General features: G+C 35.8%; 1 protein-coding gene and 2 long non-coding RNA genes across 9 annotated transcripts in view; 2 read left to right on the plus strand and 1 right to left on the minus strand.

Annotated features, from left to right (window-relative positions):
* LOC119070679 overlaps positions 1-17,135 on the plus strand; it is a 72,383-nt gene extending 55,248 nt beyond the window's left edge. For 3 of the 6 annotated variants that reach the window (XM_037175120.1, XM_037175122.1, XM_037175121.1), the window contains 4 exons: positions 4,382-4,886; positions 4,953-5,232; positions 14,686-14,823; positions 14,919-17,135. In XM_037175120.1, coding sequence (XP_037031015.1) covers positions 4,392-4,886; positions 4,953-5,232; positions 14,686-14,823; positions 14,919-16,783 — 2,778 coding nt within the window. In that variant the 5' untranslated portion in view covers positions 4,382-4,391 and the 3' untranslated portion in view covers positions 16,784-17,135. Of the gene's footprint in view, positions 1-3,022; positions 3,139-3,233; positions 3,473-4,381; positions 4,887-4,952; positions 5,233-14,685; positions 14,824-14,918 lie in introns of those variants that run through there. The other 3 variants (XM_037175125.1, XM_037175124.1, XM_037175123.1) reach the window with 3 other exon arrangements.
* Positions 191-19,104, minus strand: LOC119070682. The gene is made up of 2 exons (XR_005086545.1): positions 18,975-19,104; positions 191-587 (listed from the first exon to the last, which is right to left on the minus strand). It is a non-coding gene; the product is annotated as an uncharacterized LOC119070682 (long non-coding RNA).
* LOC119070681 lies at positions 17,178-27,919 on the plus strand. 2 transcript variants are annotated; one of them, XR_005086544.1, is made up of 3 exons: positions 17,178-18,539; positions 18,607-27,333; positions 27,403-27,919. It is a non-coding gene; the product is annotated as an uncharacterized LOC119070681 (long non-coding RNA). The 2 variants fall into 2 exon arrangements; XR_005086543.1 differs by having other exon boundaries at positions 18,607-26,377; positions 26,433-27,919.
* The last annotated feature ends 72 nt before the right edge of the window (positions 27,920-27,991 follow it).

Below are 27,991 nucleotides of genomic sequence, written 5' to 3' on the forward strand. Positions count from 1 at the left end.
CATATTATTGGCCGAAATAATCTCTATTTATGATAAACATAAATATGTGAAGAATGTCTCGGTCAAGAATATGTCACTACCTCCTATGAGGTCTTTTATTCTCTAGAGTCCCAAAATTTTCATCCAAGACTCTGTTGTTCGTTCGCTAATTTCTTACTCCTTTTTTTATTCGAATTCGACGCCCTTTTTCATTGACCTAAAATGTTCAGCTGGAACTCAAATATTTATTCAAAACGATAATGAGTTCAAGGAAGTGTGGCGTAATCAATAAATTTTAAGGAAATTTTTTTTTGTAATCAGATAAGTACGGCAAAAACCTACACTCTATACTCTTAACATATTATTGCAACAGGCATTATCGTGCTAAGTGACCATCATAAATTATTAATGTTCGCTTTTGGCAAGTTTTTAAGATAAGCTTATATGCAAAAATGAACAGGAACTAATAGTGCAGTGTAGGTACAGACTTTATGGTGTGATGTGTACACACTTAAGCAACTGCTGTGCATCTCGAGACAAACGTTTGTTTATTTAAGTTTTATTATCTATGGCGTAGAGCAAACAATTTTTTCATTTTCTTTGTATACCTTATCGACGTATGTTTCAGTATATCACTGATGTGTGTAGACATTAGGGACTGATGTTCAATTTTAGTATGAACATTTGGGTGGAGACTTTCATAGTGAATTGAATCATATTTTTCCAGAAATATTGTTTTAAATCTGCGAATATCTAAAACAAATTACTAAATGACAGTTCACAAATGACGTCACGCCGTTAGGAGAGTGTTTTTCGTGACGAGGGACGTAATGAATCTATAAATCAATTTGAAGTCAGTTTCCAGGACGTAACACAACGGCAAATAATATTTCCAAACGTTCACATCAAACGCTTTTGTCGTTTAGTTTAAGTTTCTCTCTCTACAAAAAAAATGTCTCCAAGTCTCCTCTTGTAAAATCGAGGACATACAAAGTCACTGCACGTTGCAAAATAACAATGGCCAAAATAGATTTGTCATTTAACGTGGATGACGTCAATTTTCTTTAAGATAAAACCACTTCTTAACACTCACTTTGTATGCTCTTTGTCTTCTTTATGTCGATTCCATTTCTCAGCGCACAAAAGAACCAACGAAGCTTTGCTTACAAAAATATGCTCAGACATGAATATACAGGCACTGGCACACGAAGAGGAAGATAAATGTTCCGTATAGAGAAGTATACGTTCGGTTTATGGATTTGATTGTAGTTTTTAATTAAAGAAAGAAAAAAAATACACCGACGACGTAACGAGTGGCTGGAACGAACAACGCACATTTCTCCAATCTTACAAGCATTTTGTTTCAGTTTTGTTAGTAAATTGAAGCAGTTAAATTTCGTTTCTTATCTTCCATTTTTTGCTATTTTATTTCTTGTTGCTTTTCGTTATTTTAATCAAATAAAAATTACTAGAAAAGTATTACATTTCATATTAAAAAAAAGCGTTCAACTGTTCAACATTTTAATTTGTCTATTTTTAGCCGTTATCTATTCGGTATTATCTATTGGGTTCGCTTAAGTTCTTTCAGTTTCAGTATATTCAGACACGTACGAAGTACAGGGGTCTCAGAGATTTAATATTACAAGGCTACGAAAGAACAGGTAAAGATACGAGTTAATTACGAGGACGGTAGCACAAAAACTTCTCTGTGGCGACAACTAGGTTCATGAAAATATATTTGACTATTTCAACTTGACAAAAAAAAAATTCATATCTGTAATGAGTGCGTTTAACGAATTAAGTCTGTGCCCACCCACCTTCATCGGCGTCTTAACTTGTTCTTTCAAACCTTCGTTTGAAGGAAGGTGAATTCGAATCCATGAGTAAAGTAAGGGGAAGCTTTTAATAGTTGGCCAGGCCAAGCCAGGGATGCTTAATCAGCCACACACAAATAATCTTGATAATTCTTTTTTCCTCGTTTAAGTAATTCCAAAAGGAAGGCCATGTTCAAAGGTGAACCAAATCGATCGTAATGGGTACCAGAGGTACCCATTTCAAACAAGAAAGAAAAAAAATCTAAAACGGTTCATGAAAATGTCAGTTAGGGTATAGGCAGTCGGTTTACTCGGTCGTACAGTGTGCTAGTACAGAAAGTGCTGGTGACTTGAGACTTAGCATACCGACTGCTGAGGAAAAGTTACAAACTGTTATGACGGGGAAATCTTCTTTTGTTTGAAGTTGCGAGAAGCGTTAAATGAAGAAGAGAATTTTGTTTAAACGCCTTATTTTCCATTCCACTCAACAAAAAGTACTCCGTGAGAAAGCGAGCTGTCAAATAAACAAAGGAAAAATTGAAAAAATTCAATTTTGTCACTCACACGGAGTACTTTTTTAGTAAAAGGAAACTAAGCATTAACAGTTCCCGGAAGTTCTTTACTGTTGATGCGTGATATTATTTTTGAGAGAAAAAACTTTGAAATTATAGTAATCTGGGTCCGGTTACTCCGCTAGTTGTAATAACTCAAAATCCAGATAGAATTTTCAACATTCCGTTGAACAATTTTCATGGGAGAGATCTTTAAAAAGAGAGTTTCGGAAAATGTAGTTTTCAGTTACGTGACTAACTGTTCACACCCTCCGCACGGGTCTCTTTTTTCCTATTTCGTATATTTATTATTAAATGCAAGTAAATCAATAACCGATTGCGATTACGACATATTGTGTGAATGTTGCATGTATGGCAGACATCGTGTTGCTAGTTGTCGCTTTTTTCATTCTGTAGTGATAGTGTTCAAAAAAAAGGTACAACTGCTTATGAGTCAAACGTATATATATGTGACCATACACTGTATGGAAATGATGAAATGCTTTTTACAGACAAAATATACTCTGTACAGTACTGAACGAACATTCTTCATAAATTTTTTTCCGTCATTATCTTGAATTATAATTCTTTTTTGTAACACTGTCGGCGTATACTATATATTTGTATATCGGAATCAGTAAACACTCAGTAACAATGAGTAACATGGGAACTAAATAGAATGTGTAGAGAGAATAAAAAGTGCTTGTGAGCGTGCATTTTTATCAAAGAAATATCTCAATGTGATTATAAATTTATCTGGAAGATATTAAGTGCCAATCAATCAGGTTGATATGGTAACGTGTGCGTTTATATATAGAACGTGTAGTAAATGTAAATCGTCTCCATTCTTGTGCTTTTTTTAAATCCGAATTCACACATTCACTGTTTTAAGTAGCCGTTATCCAGTGGGGATTTTATACAGAGTTGTGATTTACGGCCTTTAAGCGCCCCAGTGGATTTATTTGAATTTCATTCCGTTAATATCTTTGAAGAGTTTCGTTTGCAATTTTTTTTTTTGATTTTTTTTTTATTGAATCCGGATTTGGAAATTATCAATTGCAGTGCACATAGTGTTATAATATGACGTCAGAATTGTGAGAATGAGTCCGACTATGTATTGCAGAATGAGTAAGAGCTTCTGGAGTATACGATTGTTACGTTATTTGTTTCACGTATTCCATTTTCATCTCGTTTTATTTCTGTCCGCTTGGAGTATAAGATTCACGTATTTAATTTCGCAAAGGATGGCAAAGCTCAACGCGTTGTCTTCGCAATCAAAAGGCACAATAACATACCCAAAGCATTTCACCTCGGGACACGCATGAATTGAATAAATTTTAATTTAACGGGCGTATGGATTTGATGAGAACGTACCCACTTCAGTTTTTGTATATAGGGAGAAGACACACACACTCATTCCCGCGACCCTGAACTTAACGTGCACATAAAACATTATTCGAATGACAATAGCCTCTTGAAGTCGCCGATTCTTCTTTTTTTTTCCTTTGGTTTTGTTCAGGTGGTTTACTATAATATATCACACCTTAGTCGTCTTTTTATTGGAAATTGTCTAGGTTAGATAGCGGATGTATGTAATGGAGTGTGTAGGAAAGGTGTGTGATTATTTGGTGATTAGATAAATTTTTCGGTGTATTTTGCAATGATGTGAAATTGCTGTGTGCTCTGTGTATATACACACCGATATTCCATTCATTTTCTGTGCGGAACGATGCTCTTTACTTTTTGATAAATTGAATCACGATTAGACCCCCTGGCTTTTGAGAGTACCATAAATTTTCTCTTTTATAAATTATAAAGCAGAGACTTCGGTAGATCCATCTTGTGTCTGCATTGATTTGAACAAAAAGCGTTCGGCTTATTTATATGTAAGAATGTTTGAGGGAGGGCCGGGCATATTATACACATTTCCTTCAAAGACGAAGAAATAAGTATAATTCACCGTCGTCTTTTCAATTGAAAATTTATGTATCGATTTTCCAGCATACTAACAAAACGAAAATTCTTTTCTCGTTACAGAAGCTATACAATGACTGAATCGTTGAAACTATCAGAGATTCACAGAACAAATATTGAATATGAACGACAACGTCATCTGGCCAATTGGTTAATTAAGAGTAGCCCGCACATGGCAAAACCGTCAACGCCACCATCCAAGTCCCAGCAGCAAAAGCTTAACACAAAAAATGGTACAATCACACAGAATGCAATATTTTTTTTACAAAAACCAAACGTTAACAATTTGGCAGTATCGCGAACACCACTGTTCAATTCGCAAACAAACTTACCGCTACAAATAGTCACATCACAGGAAGGCCATAAACCCAAATTGCGTAGATTTAATTCACACGACACGAGTGCCAATATGTTCTCGGTGGCCGATTTCGAAAATGCCCGCCTGGCACGGCGCAACGAAATGGAACTGAAGCAACGGCAGCAACAGAATCGCTACAAAATGAATTCGTTGAGTTCGGGCGGAGACTGTTCGACGGGTGATAGTAAGGGTTCCAAATTCAGCAGCGAGGTAAGTGATACAAATTCATTCTATCGGAGAATCCACCAACACTTAACGCTTTCCGTTCCCATATAGTCACACACGGAACTCTTACCGGCTGATATGTTTCTCGAACGGTGTCCACTTCCACGTGTAGTCCGGATTTCATCACAATTCGGCGACGAGACCATTCAGTCGTCCAGTTCGAATGGATCGGGATCGTCGGCTAGCGCAAAGAAAGACACAAAGGCAAAGCAGAACGGTGAACTGTGTTTGCTGTTCAGACATCTAAAAAATCGGAAAATCTATCATGGCGTAAGCACGAAAAATGGATCGGCACGCAAGAAAGGAGTCATGATACCACAAGAATTTCCAGGTGAGTTTAAAAAAATCATTTTTTTAAATAAATAAATTCTCGCATTCCCGTTGTCTTGTCAAAATTCATAACATTGATGGAAAGGCAGTCCGAATTTTTCTCATTACGGTATCTAAGACATTTTTTAAACACAAAACTCTGTTCAATTAAAATCCAGTCGAGTCCACAGAATTTGTTACATAACAAAATCCAGAGCACATTACACACAGTTATAACATCTCAACATAGATATATCCAAAACATCTTATAAATTCACGTTAATCTCTTTGGCTCATTATTTACGCCACACTTATCTGAGATTGACATTTCCTAAGATGTGCGTGTTAATTCCTTAAATTCACAATTTAATTCAAATAAAGCTGTGTGTTGTTATACCTATGCCATCTCTATCCATCCATCCATCCATCCATTTTTATCCAATGGTGTATCTAGCTCTCTGGCACACAGACACAAACGGTTTCATGTTAAGTACCCTCTCTCTGACAAACATCGCAAAATGGAACATAATGCCGAGAGATCTTAATCGTTTCAAATAAATTAAATTTTTGAAGTAAAAAACACAAAATACCTCAGCCTATATAATATCGGGAACCATAAGCGAGTTCGAGAATATAAATCTATAAAATCGCTTTTGTGTGTTTGATAAAACTTTTATTGGAATTATAAAAGCGACCAAAAAAATTAGGTGTACACTGTGTGTATGTTCAACACACCGTTTAGAAAGTCTTTAAGTCTCGATGTGTTTTTTTTTGTTTTTGTTTTATATTTATTTCTTCAATCGTTTTTTTTATTTCTTTCGCTCGTTGTAAAATCATGTCTCCTCGAAACGTGCGGTCACTTAATTTTGTACGTTTTAATGTTTGCAACATTAAATGCAAATTGATCAACAAATTTTAGGTATGAGCAGCTAGGGTGGGTCGAATTTTTCATTTTATTTTTCCTAAAAACACTCAAGAAGGTCCAGCTGGTTTATTCAAAAATTTGTTATTCGCGTGCCTTAAGCGCATTTTTGATTTTCGGGGTCGACGGGTAGAACAACATTAAAAATCCTTTTTCACTCAAAAACCCTTTGCTACGAAAATCCTTAAAAAAATCCTTAAAACTTTAAGAAAATCCTTAAAAATCACAGTAAAAACTTCACAGTCGACGTCAGTGAAACTAAAACATGAATTTGCTTCAGCTGTTTTTCAACTGGTCCATTCATACAAAGAAAAGTGATTATACGTCTTTATACGGAGGAAACGAGCGTGTGGTGGCAAAACCGTATAAAGATCCTCTTTGTTTGCATGAGTGGACCAGCTGGAAAACAGCTGAACCAAATTCATGTCTAAGTTTCACTGACGTTTACCATAAAAACAGTGTCAAAATGCTTGTAAATCTTTTGAAAGCGACAAAGAATCCTTGAAAATAAAGAAAAATCCTTGAAAATCTCAAAGAAAATCCTCAGAAAATTCCCTCGTTCGGGACTATTCAGCTATTAACTTCAGTCAATAGTAGTGGTGGCACCTCACACATGTCAAACACAACTCATTAAGCGATGTATCGTAACTCTACTACCACCCAACATCAAAACTAGCTCTAGAGTCCTAGAACTGCAGTTGTTAAATCGACTTGAATATTGATTTCAGATCAAGGGATACCTGACCAGTTCCAAGTCTTAATTCTGAGTGCAATAAGGGGTCAGGTGTTTAAAAAAAGGAAAAACTCGACCCACCCTATTAAGTACTTCATATGTGTATTATACCGGTGTGGTGTTACAGACTCTCTATAGAAATATTGAAAAAAAAGAGAAAGAAGAAAAAATGAACCAAAGCGAAAGACCAATTTTATCTAGTCGAATCGATGATCGTCGACGATGTTTCGCACTCAATTCACTATGTTACGTTCGCTGCATTTTAATTACTATCACAGCTAATTAGGCCCATTATGGATATGATTCATTCCGCATGTATTCGAAGGCGATTTTCCACATTCTCTTCATTTTTCGTTACATCACCGTTACCGAACAAAGAGCCTATAACTAACTAACAACAACATCAAAATCTGTCTCTCTATCTAATGTAAGAGACCGATGCACATTCACATTGGATGGGAAGTGAGCTCGATTCAGTTTCCACTCCCTATTACTATACAGAAATTGTATCGTCTATACGATGTCTACCTATAACCGTATAGAGAAATCCATTTACACATCTGTCGCAATCGACGACCTTGATATGATTTCGGTGCTAGACTAGACGCATTTATCAATTTACCACACACCAGATATATATTTGCCCGGTACATTTCATTCGGTTCTTTTTTGTTTAGCTTTTTGTAACATGTTCGATTTAGTTCGTTAGCGCGTACAATTTTGTAACGTGGAAATTTGTCAATTGTTTTTCACTCCCAACTAAAATACCACAACCACACTGCATGCATGAATGTAAGTGCATGACGACAGTTCATTAAAAAGTTCGTTAAAAAGTCAAATCATTCAATTGAAAAGAAAATTCAGAAATTTGTCAGAATTATTAGTCCAACGATTTGTGAGCCTTCAAAGTGCAAACGCAACATTTATGCGACTTTGTTATGCAATGAATGTTGATAGTTTTAATATGATTTAACCATGCAGCTACTGATATCATCGACTATATAAAATACGTTTGGAGAACGACAAACATAAATTTTAACATTTTGTTTATTCCCTGCGTTTGAATAAATAAACAGGCGGATAATTTTCGTATATTCATTTCGGAAATCAGAGACATGTACAAGCTCTCGGTGTATGTTTATTATAGACACAAGTAATTTATAACTTGTCCCTTAACGGGGTAATGTGGTGATATTCCATCTCTATATATATATATATATATATATATATATATATATATGGTGCGCGTGCCGAACGTGTTGTATATTTAGTTTCAAGTCAAATAAATTCTCGAACATCATAATCAATCATTTGATGTGTAATATATGCCCTGTGTGTCTTCCAAATAAAAACTAGTGCTTAGCATGGAATAAAGGGACATCCATATAATATACATACCTTCGAATCCGATCCGATCGAACACTTTGCGCTACATAATTTATGAAAGTTTGTCGATAAACTGTGAACCCGTTGGAAATGTGTATACACTAGAGAGGTCACACTAAGAATATCATGGAAAGTTTATGCGAAATGTAAATTTAGAGAGATTGCGCGAATGGTCGGATGATGTTTTTCAGACTTGAACTAGGAACTCATCTATAACCCATGGACAATTTGTAGAAGGATCTGGTTAAAATACCCTGTCTACTTTTACCGTCGATGTAAACGTACCGGCGATTTGAACAATAGGTCGTTTGCTCAAAGACACCATGACTTGATTTGCGGCTTACCTCATAAATACACTGAATTGAGACATTTTCACATATCCTTCTTTTGATAGCTCCCTTTTTCATGTCACTGTGTGTTCCACTTTTGGCTCATTGTTGTTTTGTTTCAATCAATAGGTTGGTGGTATGATACAGATGTATTAATAGCTTAATGGAGGGGCCATTCAAATGTGTTCAAAAGTTGGAGAAGAGGATGTATACATTCTGCATAGGACAGTAATTACGAAACAGTCATCCTTTTTACCTTTCGCAGACGGCAACCATATTAGCGGTGATTATCGGGCATATTTGCCCTTCGATTGTTTACCATAATGGCCTACATTGTACACTGTAACAGATAATCCATCCGATCTCCTGATCGTGGATATTCTAGAAATATAAAGACCCATCAAACGTTTTTGTTCTTGACGTTTTGTCTTTAAACAGTTTTTTTCGAGGGGTTTCGGATTGTTATCAACTGTTATCAAGTGGTTACTTCAGGAATTAATGACAGGTGTACGATTTCTGAGAATAAAAACGTTTTGAAAAGAAGAACAATGGGTACGAAGGTCCGTCTATATGGCCGACGGTGATAAAAAAAATGTTCAAAGAAATTAAGTAAAAGATTGGAAATCAATCTCTTGCAAATATTTAGATCAAACAAAGTAATAGATCCGATAGTAAAACTGCTGATATGTACAGTGCTTACCGCCTGAAATAATCTCTTACAAAAACGATACATCAGCAGCTGTACAACACCTTCCAATTAATTACGAAATTTCTGTTCAGATATGAGATCCTAAAAGTATTGTTGCAATTAGACAGCCTGTCTTAAGATTAGTATCAACAGATTAGAATATTCCGTTCGATTGACTATTGCAATTTATGTCAGTACGGATTGTAACAAAAGAATGCCTACAATTCGTATTGAAGAAAAAAAGTTTCTCAATTCCTCGCTCAATTCATATTGACGGGCAATTGGCAAACGTTTTTTTTATTTTTACAAAAAAAAAACTTTTTCATTTTCGGAAATTAAGCAACCCACCATCAGCTAATCATTGATTCACATCATATCGCACGAAATAATAAAATTGAATTTCTTGCCTTTTATAGTGTTGTTGTATGCGATATTACAATACAAACGTAAGCATTCATAAAAATCTCACCATATTAAAACTGAAACAATTGTAATTCAAATGATCATGCTTCCATAGCTCCAATAACCTTGGCCAATTATACATCGAATTTTTGTTTTTATTTTTTTTTGCCTTTAAAACAATAAACATGGTATTTAAAACACAAAATGTGTATATGCACAATTAAGTGAACCTATGATGGAAAAAGGCAAGCCTAAGCCATATAATTTCATTTTCAATTCAATTCCGAGAGTTGTAAGAGTTTCATTAATTTTTTATAATTAATTAAACAATTGCCTACATTTACGTGTTTACCTATACAGCTTCTAAGAACTGCACTCGACAATTACATACAAATTCAGGTTGCTTTTTCTCGAAAAATAGAATACAAAGTCGTACAATAACTTCAGTAATATTTCTATAAATTTAGCCGGTGGATTTAAGAAACAATTGTTTTCAATTATGAATATTGTACTTTTAGCATTTTTCATGATTCTTCTATAGCATAGCACCACCGAATGCAGAAGCATTACATAATTTCAGTTGGTATGTGATCGGTATGGTGTACTACGTATACATGCATTGCAACATTGTCCACTAATGGATTCACGGTCATCGCAATAATGTGAGAAAAAACCGTTTGAAATCCTTCAGTGTATAGAAGAAAGTTTTCCCAAAAATTGCCCTTGGTGTCCACCGAAGAAAACGTCGATGAACTGACGAACATTTTATGGGTATGCAAAACAACGGTTCCTAAATCATCGGTTTCCATAGAAACAGTTTCCATATCATCCATATTCCCGAAATAACAATTTCATCCAGAGTCACAAACCATGAAGAGTTGTTACTACTAGAGACTTATGATTTCTCGATAGTTAAAATTTTCGAGGCCTGTGAGTCTTTCAAAGTAATTCCTCTAGAATAATTCAGTGTCATAATAACATGGGAAGTTGATAGGAATTTCCAAAAAAAAATTTTTTTTTTCAAACTTAAAGAATTCTCTTGTCGATCTTCTTTTGAGTGCTGATTAATTATGTCGAGAATAGTTTGTAATAGTTACCTTGTTCGTTATAGTGATTTTGAATTCGTTAAACATACTTCCTCAATCGGACCTATATATTCCGTTGCTCTCTTTCTTTCACTTACCCTTCGAGCTTCTGTAGCACCCATGGCATCCATAGCACCAATGGCATCCATAGCACCCATGGCATCCATAGCACCCATTGCATCAGTAGCACCCACAGCACCCGTAGCAGTTTTTCGGTTACAGAAAATTTGAATTAGGCACGGTTTCATATTTGGAACGTACACGTTTAGATCGCATGTGTGATAATCTATTATACAATAAAAGTGATGGAAAACGATCAACAAAAAAAAATGTTCAAATATATCTTACGTTAACGAGAACAATATGTAATTGACTGTTGCTAATCATATGGCTATTTTTTTTTGCTATTTGTTTAAACATTCTTCCGAATAGTAATCTATTTGTATCTTCTCCATATATACATTCACTGTGGGAATTCCGATGCCATTGTGTAGAGACGTTTCATTTTCAGATATAAGTGACTGTTTATTTTCGTATTAATAATCTTACAATCTACAATGCAGATTTTACGAAGAAGATTTTCATAATTTCTATAAATTATGCTAAATGGATAGAAGAGAAGAGGATAAGGCTGAATAATAATAATAGCAGGAAATTTTCGCATAGAAAATTCATTACCGGCGGAGACTTTTTTATTTCTGAATTTCTTTTTCAAGAATTTCCATTAATATTCTTCTTTGCCAAACTTGTGAACTTGTCTTGAAGTGAGTTTCACCGGCAAATCTATCAGTACCATTGAGAAAAAAGAACCAAATTTCGCAAACTTCGAGTTTTATTTTTAGGTCCCGTCATTTCTTCATGAAGCCTAAAATATGTTGTTCGCAAATAAACTTTCTTTCGAAGCAAGTAACTACAACAAAAAAACATCCACTCCACGTGAATGTTATTTTTACGGTGCAAACAAACGTTTTTTTGCACACAAAAACCTCCTCTGTACTTCAGTTTCATTACTAGCCTCAATTCCATTTGCAAAAAGTTTTCACAAAAATGCTGTAACCCTTTCTACGATATGCCAAGCATACCACGTTCACCGGCAAACACATTGGATATATTATAAAAACGTGCAAGCCAAAACTCATTGAACATATCGAATAAAGGAGGAAAAAAACATTTTACAGGTTCCCAATTACTGGCTACAATGAAGTTAAATGTTCCCATATTGAACACAAAGTTTGAATAGCCAATTGCCGAGCGTAGAGTAGCTTTTATATAGGTATACCATTCCATTCAGCTCACTGTTTTTTAAGCAAACATACCGTACACCACACAACAATTAATAACTGAAACTATTTTAATTCCAATCAATCTGATAAACATAACGAACCGCATTATGTAATAATAATAGAGTCTAGGGGATATATAGAGAGAGGGAGGGAGAGCGAACGACGAGACAGAAGAGAGTGACAGAACTGAATAATTGAAATGTATTATTGATTTTGGTTGATTTGAAAATCGGTTAGTTTTAATAAACTTATTTGTTTGTAAACGGAACCCATAAGTTACATTATGTGTACTATACATTGTATAGACATGGGTATGGGTACATTGGATATATGGGTACTGGGTACGGTTAATATATAATTAATCATTCGATAATAACATTTTGTGGATTAAAATATTGAAAAGCCGTTCGTCTATACCTCAATATGCAATGAAAATTGATATAATTAAGTGGACGACTGCTGCTTGTGTATGGTTAATGTTAGTAGGTATGTTAAGGGAATTCACGATGATGAAATATACTGACAACATCTCGTTCGATGTTTTTATATTGATAGCCGAAAGTTTTAAGTGATTCGTTACCCCTTTAGCGCTCATAGAAATCTATATTCGCTTCAAGGTATTATGTAAATGTAGGTCGACTTTTCAGGAGAATTTGAGTAATGCTGGTATAGCTAACAATCCCGGATATATAAAGTTCGGAACGGTTTCGGGTAGGCCTGTTTATGTTCGCGTTAACCCTAAATCTGTTTTTATTCTGAACCTGAAATTCCGATTTCGAGTTCGACCTTAACATGGATTTGAACCTGTAATGGTTCGACCCAGATCTGATTTGTCAAAATCTGAATGCCTGAAAATTTTCGGGACAGATCGTCAGATCAGGTTGAGATCAGGTAATCCGAACTTTTCACACCAAAAATTTCGGGTTACCCGAACCCGACCTGATCTAAAAATTTCAGATATATGTCGGGTTGAGCCATTTCAGGTTCAAAAATTGAACCTGAAATCCTAATTCTAACTCAGACCGAGTTTGATCCAAGCAAAAGTAGCAAGTGCGAACGGAAGGAGTGATTGTGAATTAGTTTTCTTTCAATTTGGATTACTAGGAAGAAGAATAATGGCTTTTCAGTAAATGCCTTTCATGCATGTATGCTGGTATGACTGAATTAAATTGGATAAGTGAATAAATACATTTAAACAAACTTAGTTTAATTTTTAGTTCGGTTTTCTCAAAATATAAGTTCGATTACATCAGTATGCCTCCGTTCATAATAACGATTGCGATTGTGTAGCAATAGATTTGTTGGGTGAATTGAACTCATATTAATTATTGCCCTGTCAGATTGTCACGGTCATGTTGTGTTGAACGTAATGAATATATATACTGTGCACGTTACATGATTATTATATAGATTTCAAATATCAAAGCCCTAAAGATTGCATTGTTGAAAACACCGCCTCGTAGACCGCACAAATTTAATTAATTTTTTTTGTCGTGATTTCAAATGTCGTCGTTTGTTAGATTGATTGTATGGTTAATCATCAGAGTATAATTTCAATTGTCTTCAATCTGTTGTGGTTCAGCCTACAAATAGTGTCAGTAATTTCTGAGTCTGAACTTTACTTCAGCTGAGCAAAGTAACTAGTACGTTTTTCTATATTTATAATGCTTAAAGATATATACTTAAACGATTTAACCACTGACCTCGCGTGCGTGTGGCTATTAACAGGACGTACCAGGGAATTTGTAGGAATACATGTCCACCTGGAGCATGTAAACTTCGTCACAAAAATGTTTGTCGCTGACTACATTATATTCAGTTAGTGAAGGATTCACTAGGCAACAATTTGAAACTTATGGAATGTGCAGAAATGTCGCCACAGTGAGTTGGATATGTCTCTGTTTGTCCCAATGACAGTGGGTTGTTATTTGAACTCAAAGCACCAATAAATGTCCCGTTTCCATTACTATTTAAAAATTTTGTGAAGCGGCTGCAGCGGAACCACAGACGTCATTGGGACCAATGGATGCGTGTGTCGTACGTGTGTTGCCTATTGTCTCAATGTACAAAAAAAATGTACATTGTTCCACAAGATGCTGAAGATGCTATTTCGCTAAGCCATTTAATTTTAAGTGAAGAATCTCAAAGTCTGGCGATCTCGAATTGTCTTTTGTAACTTTCGAAACATTCATTTTTATGTCTGAGGTAACTCAAATTTAAAGGAACTTTAAAATAAACTAAGACAAAACTTTAAACATTAGTTCAACGTGCATTCAATGGTCGGTGAATGTAGTTCAACTGTGTGATATTTCAAGCATTTTTCAGATATCTTTTTCAAAGTATTTCTCAAGCGTTGTGTTCTCAACTTAGGCATAAAAAAATGTTTATTCGTTGAGCGAAACAACTCCATGTACCGAAAGATAAATTACTCGAAAATTTACAAAGTTAAAACTCACTTATGTATATAATACCCCACATCTTTGCATGTTTTCTCTATGAAATATTAAAATTTTCATTTTCTCAATGAATTTATGCAGATGAAAAACCTCTTGAATCTGTTGCTAACTGCGGGCTTAACTATTAAAACTTTTGAATCGGAAGAACGGAACGAATTCATAAAACAATTTTTTTTATTTACTTTTTGCAGGATATTTTTCAACGTTGAACGATAAAAATGGCACCGCCGCCACCATGTACACGACTCTTGTGCAACTTGTACGAGAAAGAGTTTACAAATTTTTATCGGTTGATAGTCTGCAAGTGTATACGGAAACGCAAAATACTGGTAAGTTAGTCGGTTCGCCTGCAACTTGCAAATCAAATTAATTAGACACGACAGACCGATCATTTACTGGACCCTTTCTCTTCTAATCTCAACAGATAACTTTCCACCCAGACCGCATTATGTGAAGGGAACCGCTCGAGGCGGTCACATATTTCGACTGCTGGCTGTTTTCGAAGACGGTAAACAGGATTCCAGTGCATTGTCTTCGTCGGCAACCAAAATGAACGGCAATTCGTTTCGCGAGAAAGAGAAGGGTCGTTACGCACAATTACTGGACGAGAATCGTCACATTGTCTACGTCTCACTAACAACCAAAGGAAAATTCTACGAAATCGAACAAACGACACCTCACATCCTGCAAAAGAATCACTCGGATGGAGCTGCGGTACAGGCAGTCGGTTCTGCACAGAAACAATTCAATAACGACTGTGTGCATCGCATCAATACCATTATTACACCGGAAACAGAACTACCGATTACCATTCGATATGTGTCTGGTGCGCAGGTCAACGGCAGCAACGGAATACCCGAATTGCTGGTCATCAATCGGGTGACAACGGAAAATGTAGTCATAGCTTGTTCCATAGAGGAGTCCGAATCTCGTCAACCGTTGCACTTGCACAAAATACCGGTCACACAGGACATGCGATTTATCAAATGCTTTTTGGGCTTTGAAAATGAGCAGAAAATGTTTTCGAATTTGAGCATCCAAAACGTTCTCAAATTTTGTCAGATCAACTTTGACAATTTCACCAAATTGGTCGAATTCGAACAACTAGCTACCAATGTGAAAAGTCTCACGTTAAACGGTTCCGGCAAACCAAAGACCGAAGGTTTGAAAATATTGAAACCTTTGCACTTTCCGCGATTGTTGCGGCGCGAGAAAAGTATGATCGCGCACGAGAAGGAAGATTCCATCATTTTTTTGAGTAAAAACGATTTGGAAAATATGGAAAATAAGGAAGCCCAGAAACGGGAAAGTGTCGGCAGCAGCAGCAATTCCAAAATGAAAGTTTTTCAATCGACCAAAAAGAAATGGTTTCGCAATTCGAAATCGACGGACAAAAGTGAATCGTTCGGCAGCGCTGAAATGGACATTCAGAGCAAGCGGATGAGTTTGGATCGATATCAAGACATGAGTAAATTGCTAATCGAGCGTTTCGGCGGAAACGCTGGATTAGATGCGAAAGATGTGTCGACACGACCAAATTCAGAGATCGGTGTCGATCACCGGCGTGAAATCGACAGCTCGGAACTGCGCCAGAAGAGCATGTCACTACAAGACATGGACACGAGATCGGAACAATCGGAAATGTCCGCCAACAAACCCGACCTGGTGAACATTGAATTCGAATCGGCATCAACATCGTACGACCAACGCCACCACAAATCTCAACAGCCCGGCCCCTCATCAACCGACGCAAACGATAATGAACCGGGAACGAGTCTCATGAGCCTGTCCAACCACCAGCAATCGTTTATCAGTCCAAAGATGTACACCGAATTCCACGTGAAAACCAAACAGCACAGCAAATCATCGTCCAGCCTCCATCAGCTGCTACATTTTGCCGTTCCGCAGAAGATGAACATCAACGAAACGAAAAAGCAATCGGCTGACTCGGCATCAAATTCGAATCGAATTTCATTCGTCGAAGACAATTCGTACGATGATCTGCCGTACAGCAATGTGCGCGACTCATTGGTTATGTCCGAACCGGACGAAACTGTCCAACAGAATGGCAATCATCATCACCATCACAACGAAAATATTTATTCGGAAATTTGTTCAGATTCGATTGGGCCGGCAAGCGGTGCGACCAGCGGAGCTGCGGGCCGAGAGCATGGTAGTAGTATACGGATATCTGTGTCGAGCGGACGCGATCGTGATACAGGTAGTAGTAGTAAAATGAGCGGATGCAGTGGCGTGTCCAGAGACAATATTTATAATACGTTAAATTAGAAGTGGAAAAGAGGGCGGACGAAAGGAGGCAGTAGATTTGAATGTTAAGGGAAAAAAATGTTTTTCGTGCGATTTCGATGGTGCGTGCCTTTTTCGGTAGTTCGTTGATGCAAAGGATGATACAGGGACATTATTCAAGTGAAAATAAACATTTTTTTAGAGACAACACGTAAAAGACAGACTTTTTAGAGACAGAAAAAAAATTGGTTTTGTTTGGTTGAAGATGAATAAACATAGAATGGAGAAATCTCTCTTGCTAAAGCATTAAATAGAAAATGACACTTTTATGGGTTTTTATAGCCTAACAATGAAAACAAAGCAAACATGTACTTCATAAATAATAATAGTAAAACAAACAAAATACTTAGTGTGTATTTACAGTGTACCTCCCAAATAGCAAACGGCAACTAAAGTTGCAAATTGTAACAACGGTTAAATTATAGAGTTGGAAACTTAGTTGTATCACATTATATCTAAGCTTAATCAACAGTTGAAACGCTTTCAGTTGTAAACCAGTTGTATTACTTCATATCAAAGATTAATCAATAGTTGAAGTGGAAGTTAAAGTAAGGTTAAATCGCTTAACATCAAAGGTTTATCGACAGTTGCAATTGATGTTGCAAAAACGGTTTACTCACTTCACATCAAAGGTTGATAGACAGTTGCAATTGACGTTGTACAAACGGTACAATCACTTACCATCAAAGGTTGATCGACAGTTGCGATTGAAGTTGTAAATACGGTTAAATCGCTTAACATCAGATATTGATCGACAGTTGTAATTGAAGTAGTGAAAACGGGTCAATCACTTCACAGCAAAGGTAGATCGACAGTTGCAATTGAAGTTGTAAATACGGTTAAATCGCTTAACATCAGATATTGATCGACAGTTGCAATTGAAGTAGTGAAAATGGGTCAATCACTTCACAGCAAAGGTTGATCGACAGTTGCAATTGGAGTTGTAAAAACAGTTCAATTACTTACCATCAAAGGTTGATCGACAGTTGCAATTGAAGTTGTAAATACGGTTAAATCACTTCACAGCAAAGGTGGATAGACAGTTGCAATTGACGTTGTAAAAACGGTTAAATCACTTATCATCAAAGGTTGATCAACAGTTGCAATAGAAGTTGTAAATACGGAATTGTTACTAAAATCGAAGGTTGATCGACAGTTGCAAATTGCAACTTGCAATAAAAGTTGTAAATACGGTTTTATCACTTATGTAAAGTTTGGGGAGGTCAAACAGATTGCTATTATATTAGATATAGGGGAACACACACACACACCTCTTCTAATGATTTTACTTATAAAAAATGACCACATATGTATCGTTTCGACGATAATCATCACGTGGTGAATTTTTAGTATGAAAATCCGCTATAGTATCACCCGTATTGTATAGATCATTCAAACGATGTCACATTTTACATTCTATCGTTAGGTCTGGTGATTGTGCTTTCGACCATCTGTAAACTTTGGGGTCAGATCGACGAGAGAATGTAAAATGCGATATCGTTTGAATGATCTGGCCAAGTGACCCTTAGAAAATGGGGGTTGTAAATAATTTAGGAAATATCTAGCAACCCCTGTCACATTTTTGTCGTAATAAGGGTATCGAGCCAAAATACACATTTTTCTGCAGAAAACTCGAGATAACATCATGGAAACATTACGATTTCCAATAACAACTATCCGTCAGGTGGACAACTTAGAACATTCCTTAAGAGGAGGAGAGAATGTTCGAAAGCAATTGGTAAGAGAAAAAGAAATTTCAGTTCAAAGATTTGCAAAGTGACATCGTACCATTCATACTTATGTAGGAAAACGTAATCAATTTACTCAACGGCGACAACCCTTTGAAGCTTCTAAATGCTATCATGACATTTATTTTCGCTCCCCGAATTCTCGTTCATCTTTCTTGGCATGGCTCACTGATAAAAAAAGCCTTCAAAGAGCTGGTGATCACAGATATCATTATACGTTGTATTCGTGGACGATTTCCGAATTACAAAAACACGGATTTGAAGCAGATCATTTCTCACTACTTTTCGGTACGGAAATAAATCTTAAAATGTGTTTGATTAAGATCCGACGTGTGGGAGACTACAATAACCATTAAAACGTCAAAAATTTCTTAGATTTTTTTGTTTCTTATTTTCTTGCTCCGTTTTTAAGAAGCTAACGCTACAGTCTGGGAATTATAAGAAGTAACAATTATAATCCAATCGACGCTATTCATTCCACATGCGTTACCAACGTTACGACATTTACGTATGTATATGTATTATAACATGTAAATCGCATGCGGATTGAATAACCTCGATTGGATTGTAATTGTTGAAGATGTAACTTCGTATAATTCTCCCACCGTATTTTCTATGCAGCACCTATTGTGCTTCGAGATTCCTTTAGCTCGGAATCTCAAGATGTTTCATGTTTTCTTGGATTCTTGACATCAACAGAACCAGCCATTTTAAAGACAAAGAATTTTCTTCTGTAAATAGCGACTAAGGAAAAGAAATGTTGTCATTTATGACTAACGTATTTGATCGAGTGTTACAGTAGCGAAAACCCGACCGTGAGTTGCTTATGGAACATTCAAAAAAATAGCACAATTAACGGTTCTTAACGGTTTGTGTTACGATGCAACGTTTCTCTTACACCTATCGGTACAGTGACTTAATGAAATACCACCAACCAGTATCACCATAACGCAATTCCCGATTTTCTGAAAACATTGAATTTAAATCCAAAAAATCATTTCAAACATTTTTATTTGATTATTTAAGATGCCAAAGAATGAATCTTTAATACAAATTACTCCTTTTGTAAATGGGTTTCACACAATAACAATAGTATTTTGATTCTCCAACCCTTTGACAGAGTTATCTTAAACATTCGACAAACTTTCTTCAATCAATTTAGTACCAAAAATGTCATTTCATTTTATTTATTATTCAAAAAAATATATCATAGACTACGCATATACATCATTCCATTATTTTCAATAACTTCAACGTCGTCGTATGGAGATGTATATGGTCTCCATACGACAACAGAAAAATATTAACCTAATTCTATTCGGTTTTATTTTGATAGCATTTATTTTGATACTAGTACCATGTATTCATGGTACATTTTAGCAAATTACAAAAAAAAATCATCTTTTTATAAGGATGAGTTTAAATGCTTGCGACTCACACACTTGTTGACGTTTGCGACACACACATTTGTTTATGTTTGCGTAGATAGTGGTACACTCACATGTTATATTCGTTTGATGACATTTCTGTTTCTGTTTTCATTTTGTTCGAAGAATTTTGACTTTGAGTGCAAATATTGAATAAGTTAAGAGGAAACATCAATTATTATTTGTGTGGTCTTTGGCGAGCTAAATCCTCCGAAAGAATCCAAATTTTAACAAACACATTGATTGAGATAAGTGAAAAAACCATACTTCATCGGCATGTAATAATGCTGTGTAAACAAAGTGAAATAATGAAAAATGTATGACTGTTTCAGTTCTAGAACTCATATCAATCAGAATCGGATCAATATTTTCGGAATAAGATGATGCCTGTTCAAAACGTAAAAGTAAGAAGCAGTTTCCATAGAATCTGTACAAAAAACCATATCAGAAATGCGACCTTTATGCCGTAAAGCTATGTACTGCTATGAACCGAAGAGAAAGTGATCCACAAAACACGCAGGACCATGCCTTGAGGTGAATTTATTGTAAATTTACACGAAAGTTGCGCCTCGAATATCCGTGATCCGCTGAGCGTTTGCTTCGCATTCTCTTTGATACGCTTTGCTTGGCTATTTTTCTGACAAAGTCTTAAACTCGACTTTGACTATCTGCGTACTATGTCATTGGCCGCCAATTTTAGATTATTTTGTATTTATCACTTCAAAGTCAAGAGAGTTTTATATAGTGTAGAAGTTAACGACCAACGTTTTACAACTTAGTTTTTGATTTTTCTCATTCACAAACTAATTGTTCAACGCGCTTTAAGGGGAGCTTTAGTTGTTAGTCAATAAGGAATAAAGCTCCCCTTATAGCACGTTGTACAATAAGTTTACGAATGAGTAAAGTCAAAAATTAAGTTGTCAACGTTGGTCGTTAATTTCTAGACTAATATTGTGTATTGAATAGAAGCTGCAGCGAGTTGCAGTCCACTACATGTGGCAATAATTGCTAGCAGGGGGTGGTAAAAAGTAAAATAATCTCTTCGACATATATATAAAAGCGAATTGTAAACAGTTTATTGTGTATAATGGAGTAAGGGGAAAAAGACGGATGTTTCTTCGTCCATTTCAATCCGATACAACTTACAAAACATGTCGTCTAAAGTAATGGATGAGGATATCGAAATAAGCTTAGACTTATATATAAACAAATTTCTTGATTCCATCGGCAGTTCATAGAAATTTTCCTGGTATTTGCTAACAAGAATGGCACCTTCAAACACAACCGAATTTTCGTTTTGATGTATTGTGTCAACCATGAAAATTTCAAGTTTCTTCGTAAGCAGCCATCGATTTTTTTCAGATGAATCCAATCGAATGTCCTTAAGACGCAGAATATTTTTTTGTAAGGATTCGGATGCAACTTTTTGTTTTTCTTCGTATTCACGGATTTTTTCACACGCATCTCTTTCAGCAATTCTTTTGATAACTTGCTGTAATGGCAAATGACCTCCTCTAACCAAACTTTTTAAAAAACCCAAATTACTCTCGCCAGGAAACGCAGAGTACTCATCAAATACACCAAAGCGTTCTACATCGTCCGTTACGTGTATCACCGAGTGGATACTGTACGTAGAATTCTCATTTCCGTAAATATCTCCAAATCTTTTTGAAAATGATCGAAATAGACGTTTCGCAACAGGTAAATATTTTAACAATGGTTTGCTGCAACATATTGTCACTGCGCAGTGAAGTGCTAAGAAATGGTTATACATTTCGTCAGTAAGGAACCCGCGTAGCGCCACTGGACCGGTTTTTAGCAGAAATGTGCGAAATTCAGTGGCTTTCCAGAAATTTAAGCAATTCAGTGATCTGTTGGTTCTACCAATTTCGGACGGCTTCGTACCACCGGCTTGTATATGCTTTTCGGAAATTCCCGAAACATCTTTAGAAGATAGTTTCAAATTACTACATCCATTGACCCATAACAACAAAAGCCGCTTCATACAGCCGTACAATATGAGGTGTAGGTACTCCAACGGGATGTCATGAATCATATCTATCGGCAGTTCTTCTAGCGGAGAGTCGTCGTGGTGGTGTTGCTCGTTTACTTGGTTTCGGAAGGACTCGTCTGTTCTAAGTGGAGCACGAGTTCCGATTAAACAAACATGTCCTGCACTTTTTTTTTGTTTTGAAACTGTTGCTTTGACTTTGCATAAATATTCTCCTTCTTCCTCGCATCGTTCGCAAGAAAAATAGCCGTTGTGCCCAATGATGCATTTTAAGAATGCCCGTGCAGGAGCGTCTAATATAAATTTGTCGATTCGAATTTTCAAAATTTTGGTGTGTCCACTCTGCACAACAGTTAACCCATTTGCTAACAACCCATGCATTTCGTTTAGAAGTGGTCGGACGAATATTTCGGCACTATCGGGTTTCGACGATCCTTTAAACAATTGTACGAAGAACGATTTCATATCGACTCCTTTGATACTACACTGAACAGGCCAGAACTCAGATTTCGAACTTTTATAAATTGGGGTGCCATCGATATGAATAGTGAGCTCAAGTAAATCCGAACAGTTGTGCTTTTTGGACAATTCGATTAATTTACTCTTAAGTCCACCGTACCAACATTCGCCAGACCCCATTTTGAACACATCGACTTTTTTTGGTGTTTTCAGAAGTGTTCTTGCGTCCACTGGCAAGGAAGGGTGACCATTTGACTTCAAAATTTTCAAGAGTTCGCTCAGGGCAAATAACCGAATATTGTTATCAATCGCCCACTTTCGTAGTTTATAGTCTATAGTTTTGATGTAAGCAAAAACGTCAAATCCGAACTCGAAAACTTCGCTCAATTCTGCTAAATCCTGTAGCTCTAAATCATCGATTTGCGAATCGTCCAAAGGAGTACAATTTTGAGGTTCTGATAACATAATTACTATTAAGAACAATTCCTCAGAAAGGAGTATAAATGATCCTTCTTAAGGAGTTTTATTTGTTACACTACCTTCACAATCATTGGTATCAAATTCACTCATACAGTCGGAGTCATCTCTTTCACTTATAAACTCGGAGTCGCTCAGCATATAAAAATCAGTATCGGATGCTTCCATTTCAAAATCGGTTTCTGCATGTGGAGCCATCATATTTGACTGTTGCGTGAAGGTTTTTTTTATTAGGAAGTGGTTTCATTAAAACAATTAAAAGAACATTTATTTTTACTATGTAAGTGAAATAATGCAAACTACCCGATTTTTCTAAGTACTAACGAATCAAATTCACTTATCGGTGCTAGATTTTTAGCCTAACAAAAATTCATAAAATAATAATCTAGACATTCATTTGCTAAATAAATTTTGTGTGCAATCATTTACAAATCACAACAGCTCCTAAAACACGTCAAGTTTTACTTATATTACGATGCAATACAAAAATTTCTTCGATTAGCGTACCTCTGAATAGCTCAATGCAATATTCTCTGCCATTTGAATCTCATCTATTTTCGCTTTAAGCTTTCGTTGAAAGGTTCTCTTTGATGTTAACATAATGATAGTTTTGTTTGTTTCGATGATTAGATAATTGAAATACTTGAATGGTTTGATATTTCACGCAAGGAGACATTAGGAGTACTCTGATTCAACTCTACTATGCATTAAAAAACCTCGTTTAGTGTTTTTGAATAAATTTTTTGATTCGGGATTGCCGAATGTTATTTATTTCCTACCAAATATTTCGACCTCAGTTCGAGGACATTATCTATGGCTGAAACATTTTTTCACGAATTCGATTACAAATCTCCAAACTCGTTTAGTGTTTCACATTGAAACGTTCACTAATGAGTTACATTTGTTAAGATTTCTTAATATTTATTGAAACATTAAAAACTCTTTTTTTAATGAGAGCTGAAAAAATTCTAAAAAATGACGAAAAATTCAGAAATTTATACCTGAGAATTATTCTTATTTTGGAATAAAAATTCGCAAAAAAAGCCCTAAAGTGGCAAAATCTCGTACTTCAATTGTCGATGGATCTCTTAATTTCTGCTAAAAATAGCTACGCTGAAAAACCTAGCTATGTTTATATTTCATTTCATTTGTTTCTGATAAAAGTAACCTAATACAATGAGCGCCAGTATGCGTTAACAATTCAAAGGCAGTAGAAACATACTGACCACTCCATGTGAGTATGGCGCTTTTCTCAATCCGAATTGCAAAACATTTATTTTTGCAAAGTTGTAGTTTTCCCCTTACTTTTACTTTCGCAAACAAGAAAAAACGAAGAATGAAAAGCAAAACTTGTATTAGATGACCATCTTTGTGACGGGTCAAGTCTGGTCCCTTAAGGTGGTCAATGTAGGCGAATTTGACTGTAATTTTAAGCGCCTCTACAAAGAAAAATAAGTTGGCTGAGATTTTCCTGACGTAGTGAAAATCATTCGAAAAAAATCTTCACAACTTCAAGCGAAAATTTAAAATGTCGTCTCCTCAAGCTGAAGCAGAGATCGAGCTGTACTGTATAGCTGAAACGATTGAAAATGCACAATTGATGGTCACTGCATCTCCAGAATTATGGGTTAATGGTAACATTCTCCTTTGGCCACCCGGAGAGGTCGATAGAAGTAAGCCGACTCCCCCACAGTCGGACTGGACGCCAACAATGTGCAGGATCTTAAAAAGCTCAATAGGTAAAACCGATTTTTTATCATAATGTGCTAAAATACCATCAACATCAACACTGGTATCTAAATGAATGCTATCAAAGAAATTGTGTAAAAACTAATAGTGGATATTGAGATCATTGACGATACACTCCTTCATACAACTTTTATTTAAAAAAAAAAAACAAAAAGCGCTGTTTTATGGGAAAATATATGTAAGAGTTCTAATTGCAGAGTCTGCGCTGCACTAAATAATTGATTTGCTAAAAAATGTTTTAAACTTGAAAGTGAATTTGCGAAATCTTGAGCAACTCAATGAAACTGTTGCTTTATTCTGAAGAATTTGTGTAATCAATTCGACGCGATTTTCGACCCGTTTATGTGTAGTCGCTTGAACAAAAAATTATAATTATTGTTGACCACAAGCAATCCAATTATCTGTCTACACTATTATTACAGAGACGGCTCAAATTTCGAATAATTTCAAAATTTGGCAAGTTCACTGTTCAGATTAAAAATAAATTAAATTTACCACTTCAGTCGAAACTATTTCGTGAAAACTTTCGGCTAATAAAAACACTTTTGGGAGAGAAGCAGAAGCAAATTCAACTCACGATTCCTATCCAAACTTTAGTCGCAACATATGAATGTTTCGTTGATCTATGTGCGCTGATATTTACGTTATTTCTTAGTCGCAACAGAGTAAAATCACTTGATCTTTGACCCCTTACTTATCATTTGTTTAGCGACTTTCAAAGAAGCTTTAGAGTTTGAAAAGATGTATTCTAAACATCGGAATTCGGACTCGTTTCGAGAATTTGAGGCCCGTAAACAACTTAAACGGAAGCGTCCCATTAATGAAAATGAGAACTTGAAGTCAGATTTGATAGACATGAGTTCATTGGTCAATAAAATTAACAATGAAAATGGTAATATTGAAAATCAGTTATAATTCTGCTATTAACATGGAAACATTTAGCTTCCAAACCGAAAAATGTTGAGCTAAAAGCAAAAGGCAATAAATACCATAGCCTGTGTCTGGATAAGGATAAAGCCAAATTGAGCACGCGAGGTATATTTTTTTATTTAAACAAAAAAACTTATCAACATTTCCTTCAAATTTTAAGAGCCAAATAAAAACAAATTTGGTATACCACCACGGTCAAATGTTCGTGTAAAGCCCAAAAGTAGTTATTGTAAATTAGTAATGAGGTCGCTTCAACTCTAAATGATAAATTTGTTTAAGATCCTGCATTAGAAAAAGGCGGAGTGGTTAAAAAGCCTCGTTATGAGAATTATCTCAAATCAGGAAGTAGTTTTCAATCTCAACAGTTTCGTAAAATTCTTTTTGATTGTAAAATTCTTAGAAATAAACACCGCTTCCGCCGCTGGCAAAAAGAAAATTTCACCACCCCCTCTCATAAAAATGAACCAAGCTAAAGTAAGCTCAACTATCACGAAGGAGCAATACTTAATCGAAAATGCGCTTACTGAAAATGGCGAGTATTTATTTTTGAAAATAAACGTAGTTTGTTCATAGTTTCGTTTAATAGAATTCAATTCAAAAGCTTATACTATCGATAAATCATCCACTCCAATCAATGAAGAAGTCGACCTAGCACCCCTTGACGACCAAAATAATGTATCAGAAGACGATCAGGTGAAAAACATCTATTCTGCCTTAAATTCAGGATCATTCGAGGCTAAGAAGAAAATACTTAATCCGGTTCGAAAACCCAAAAGTAATGGGACCCTAATACCAATTTTACGAGTTTCTTTAACCATTTTCTTACATAGAGGATGAACACAAGCACAGCGAATTTGGTACTGGCATATTTGGTGAAGACGTGACAAACCCTTCAATTAAAAAACATTCTGGTTTAAATGTCATCGAGGACATTGTAATCCGACCAGCAAGTGTGACGATGCCTCCACCTGTTGGGAATGATCAAATCAGTAAAGAAGCTTTCGTTTTCCGTAGTTGTTGACGTAGATTTTCACTTATAATTATGGGTTAATTGAGAGTCGTTTTTCGCGTTAAATTATAACTTTAAACGAAAATCATCAGCCTAGCTAAATTGGTCTGAGAATGAAATCTTTAGCAAAATAATTTCACTACGCAATACAGGACTTGTGCACGGATGGTGGCATTGAGTCGCCGACAGTAATTTAAAAAAAAGGAAAAGCTAAATTACACGGTGTAGATAAATTTAGTCTCAGAGAGATGAGTCGATTATCAGAATTTGTCTGGTCTATACCAAAGCGAAACCGAAAATTTCGAACAGTCCATACAAACCAATTTTTTTTGCTACTACACTATTACCCACTATGTCAATTCCACTCGTGCACATTCCAAAAGTTGAAAATGTTGCCGTCTTTACCAGAAAAAACTAATTCAATTCATTTTGTGTTAGGTGAGATCGCTTCAGCAATTGTGTCGGGTCTAAATGATATTAAGAATATCTTCAAACAGTCGGAGCAAAGACGTATGAATTATGAAGCACGTATGCAGACCCAATGGGAAGTTTTTGTTAAGAAAGTGTCGCTCAACCAAGGACAAAATGACGATGTAGGCGAGTCGTTAGATGTGAACGAAGATTTTGATGAACTCGACAAAAACTTCCCCGTAAAACGTCAACCGTCTGTTGAGCAATTAGATTGGTACATCGAGAGAGATCTACCTTTCAAACGTAGAATGGTACGAACTATTCAAATTATTGTACGGTTGCTCGAAGTATCGAACTATTGTTTTGCTTTTTTTTTCAAGAAAAACCGAATCGATTTGCTTGGTGGTAGAGATGAAAAAGATTCAATTCGCCGGAAAATGAAGTACTTAATCGCTGACACTGCATTAGAACATTACACATGGAGGGGCACTGCAGACAAAAAACCGTTCCTCAAACTTACGTTTCTGAATGACTTGATTTTTAAAAGTGTTCGCTCGCAATACCCCAAGTATACCCTCAAGCAGTACAGCACTTATATGGTTGAGTGGTTGAAACATGCAAAAACCCGACAACGGAAAGTTGTCTACCAATATCCAAACGCACGAAAAGAAGACGATGAAGATTTCCATCATTCAGATGATGACGGATTCGATCCACAATATTGAGCCTACATTTATCAAAAACTCTATTCCGTTCTTTTGTTTTTTTTTTAAATTATTTTTATCTCATTGAAACCCACCGATATGAAAACTTTTTAAGTGCATAGGAATGGTGGCGTAATTCCATTTTTTCTTCATCTCTTATTTGTTCATTAAACATTATCTGCGTATGTCTGAATCAAGTCTTTCATTACAAGATATCTGGATCTGGGTTTCTTCTGTGATATGAGTATGCCGCCGTTAAGAAGGA

Source organism: Bradysia coprophila (genome assembly GCF_014529535.1).
Source record: "Bradysia coprophila strain Holo2 chromosome IV unlocalized genomic scaffold, BU_Bcop_v1 contig_106, whole genome shotgun sequence".
Lineage (NCBI taxonomy): Eukaryota > Metazoa > Arthropoda > Insecta > Diptera > Sciaridae > Bradysia > Bradysia coprophila.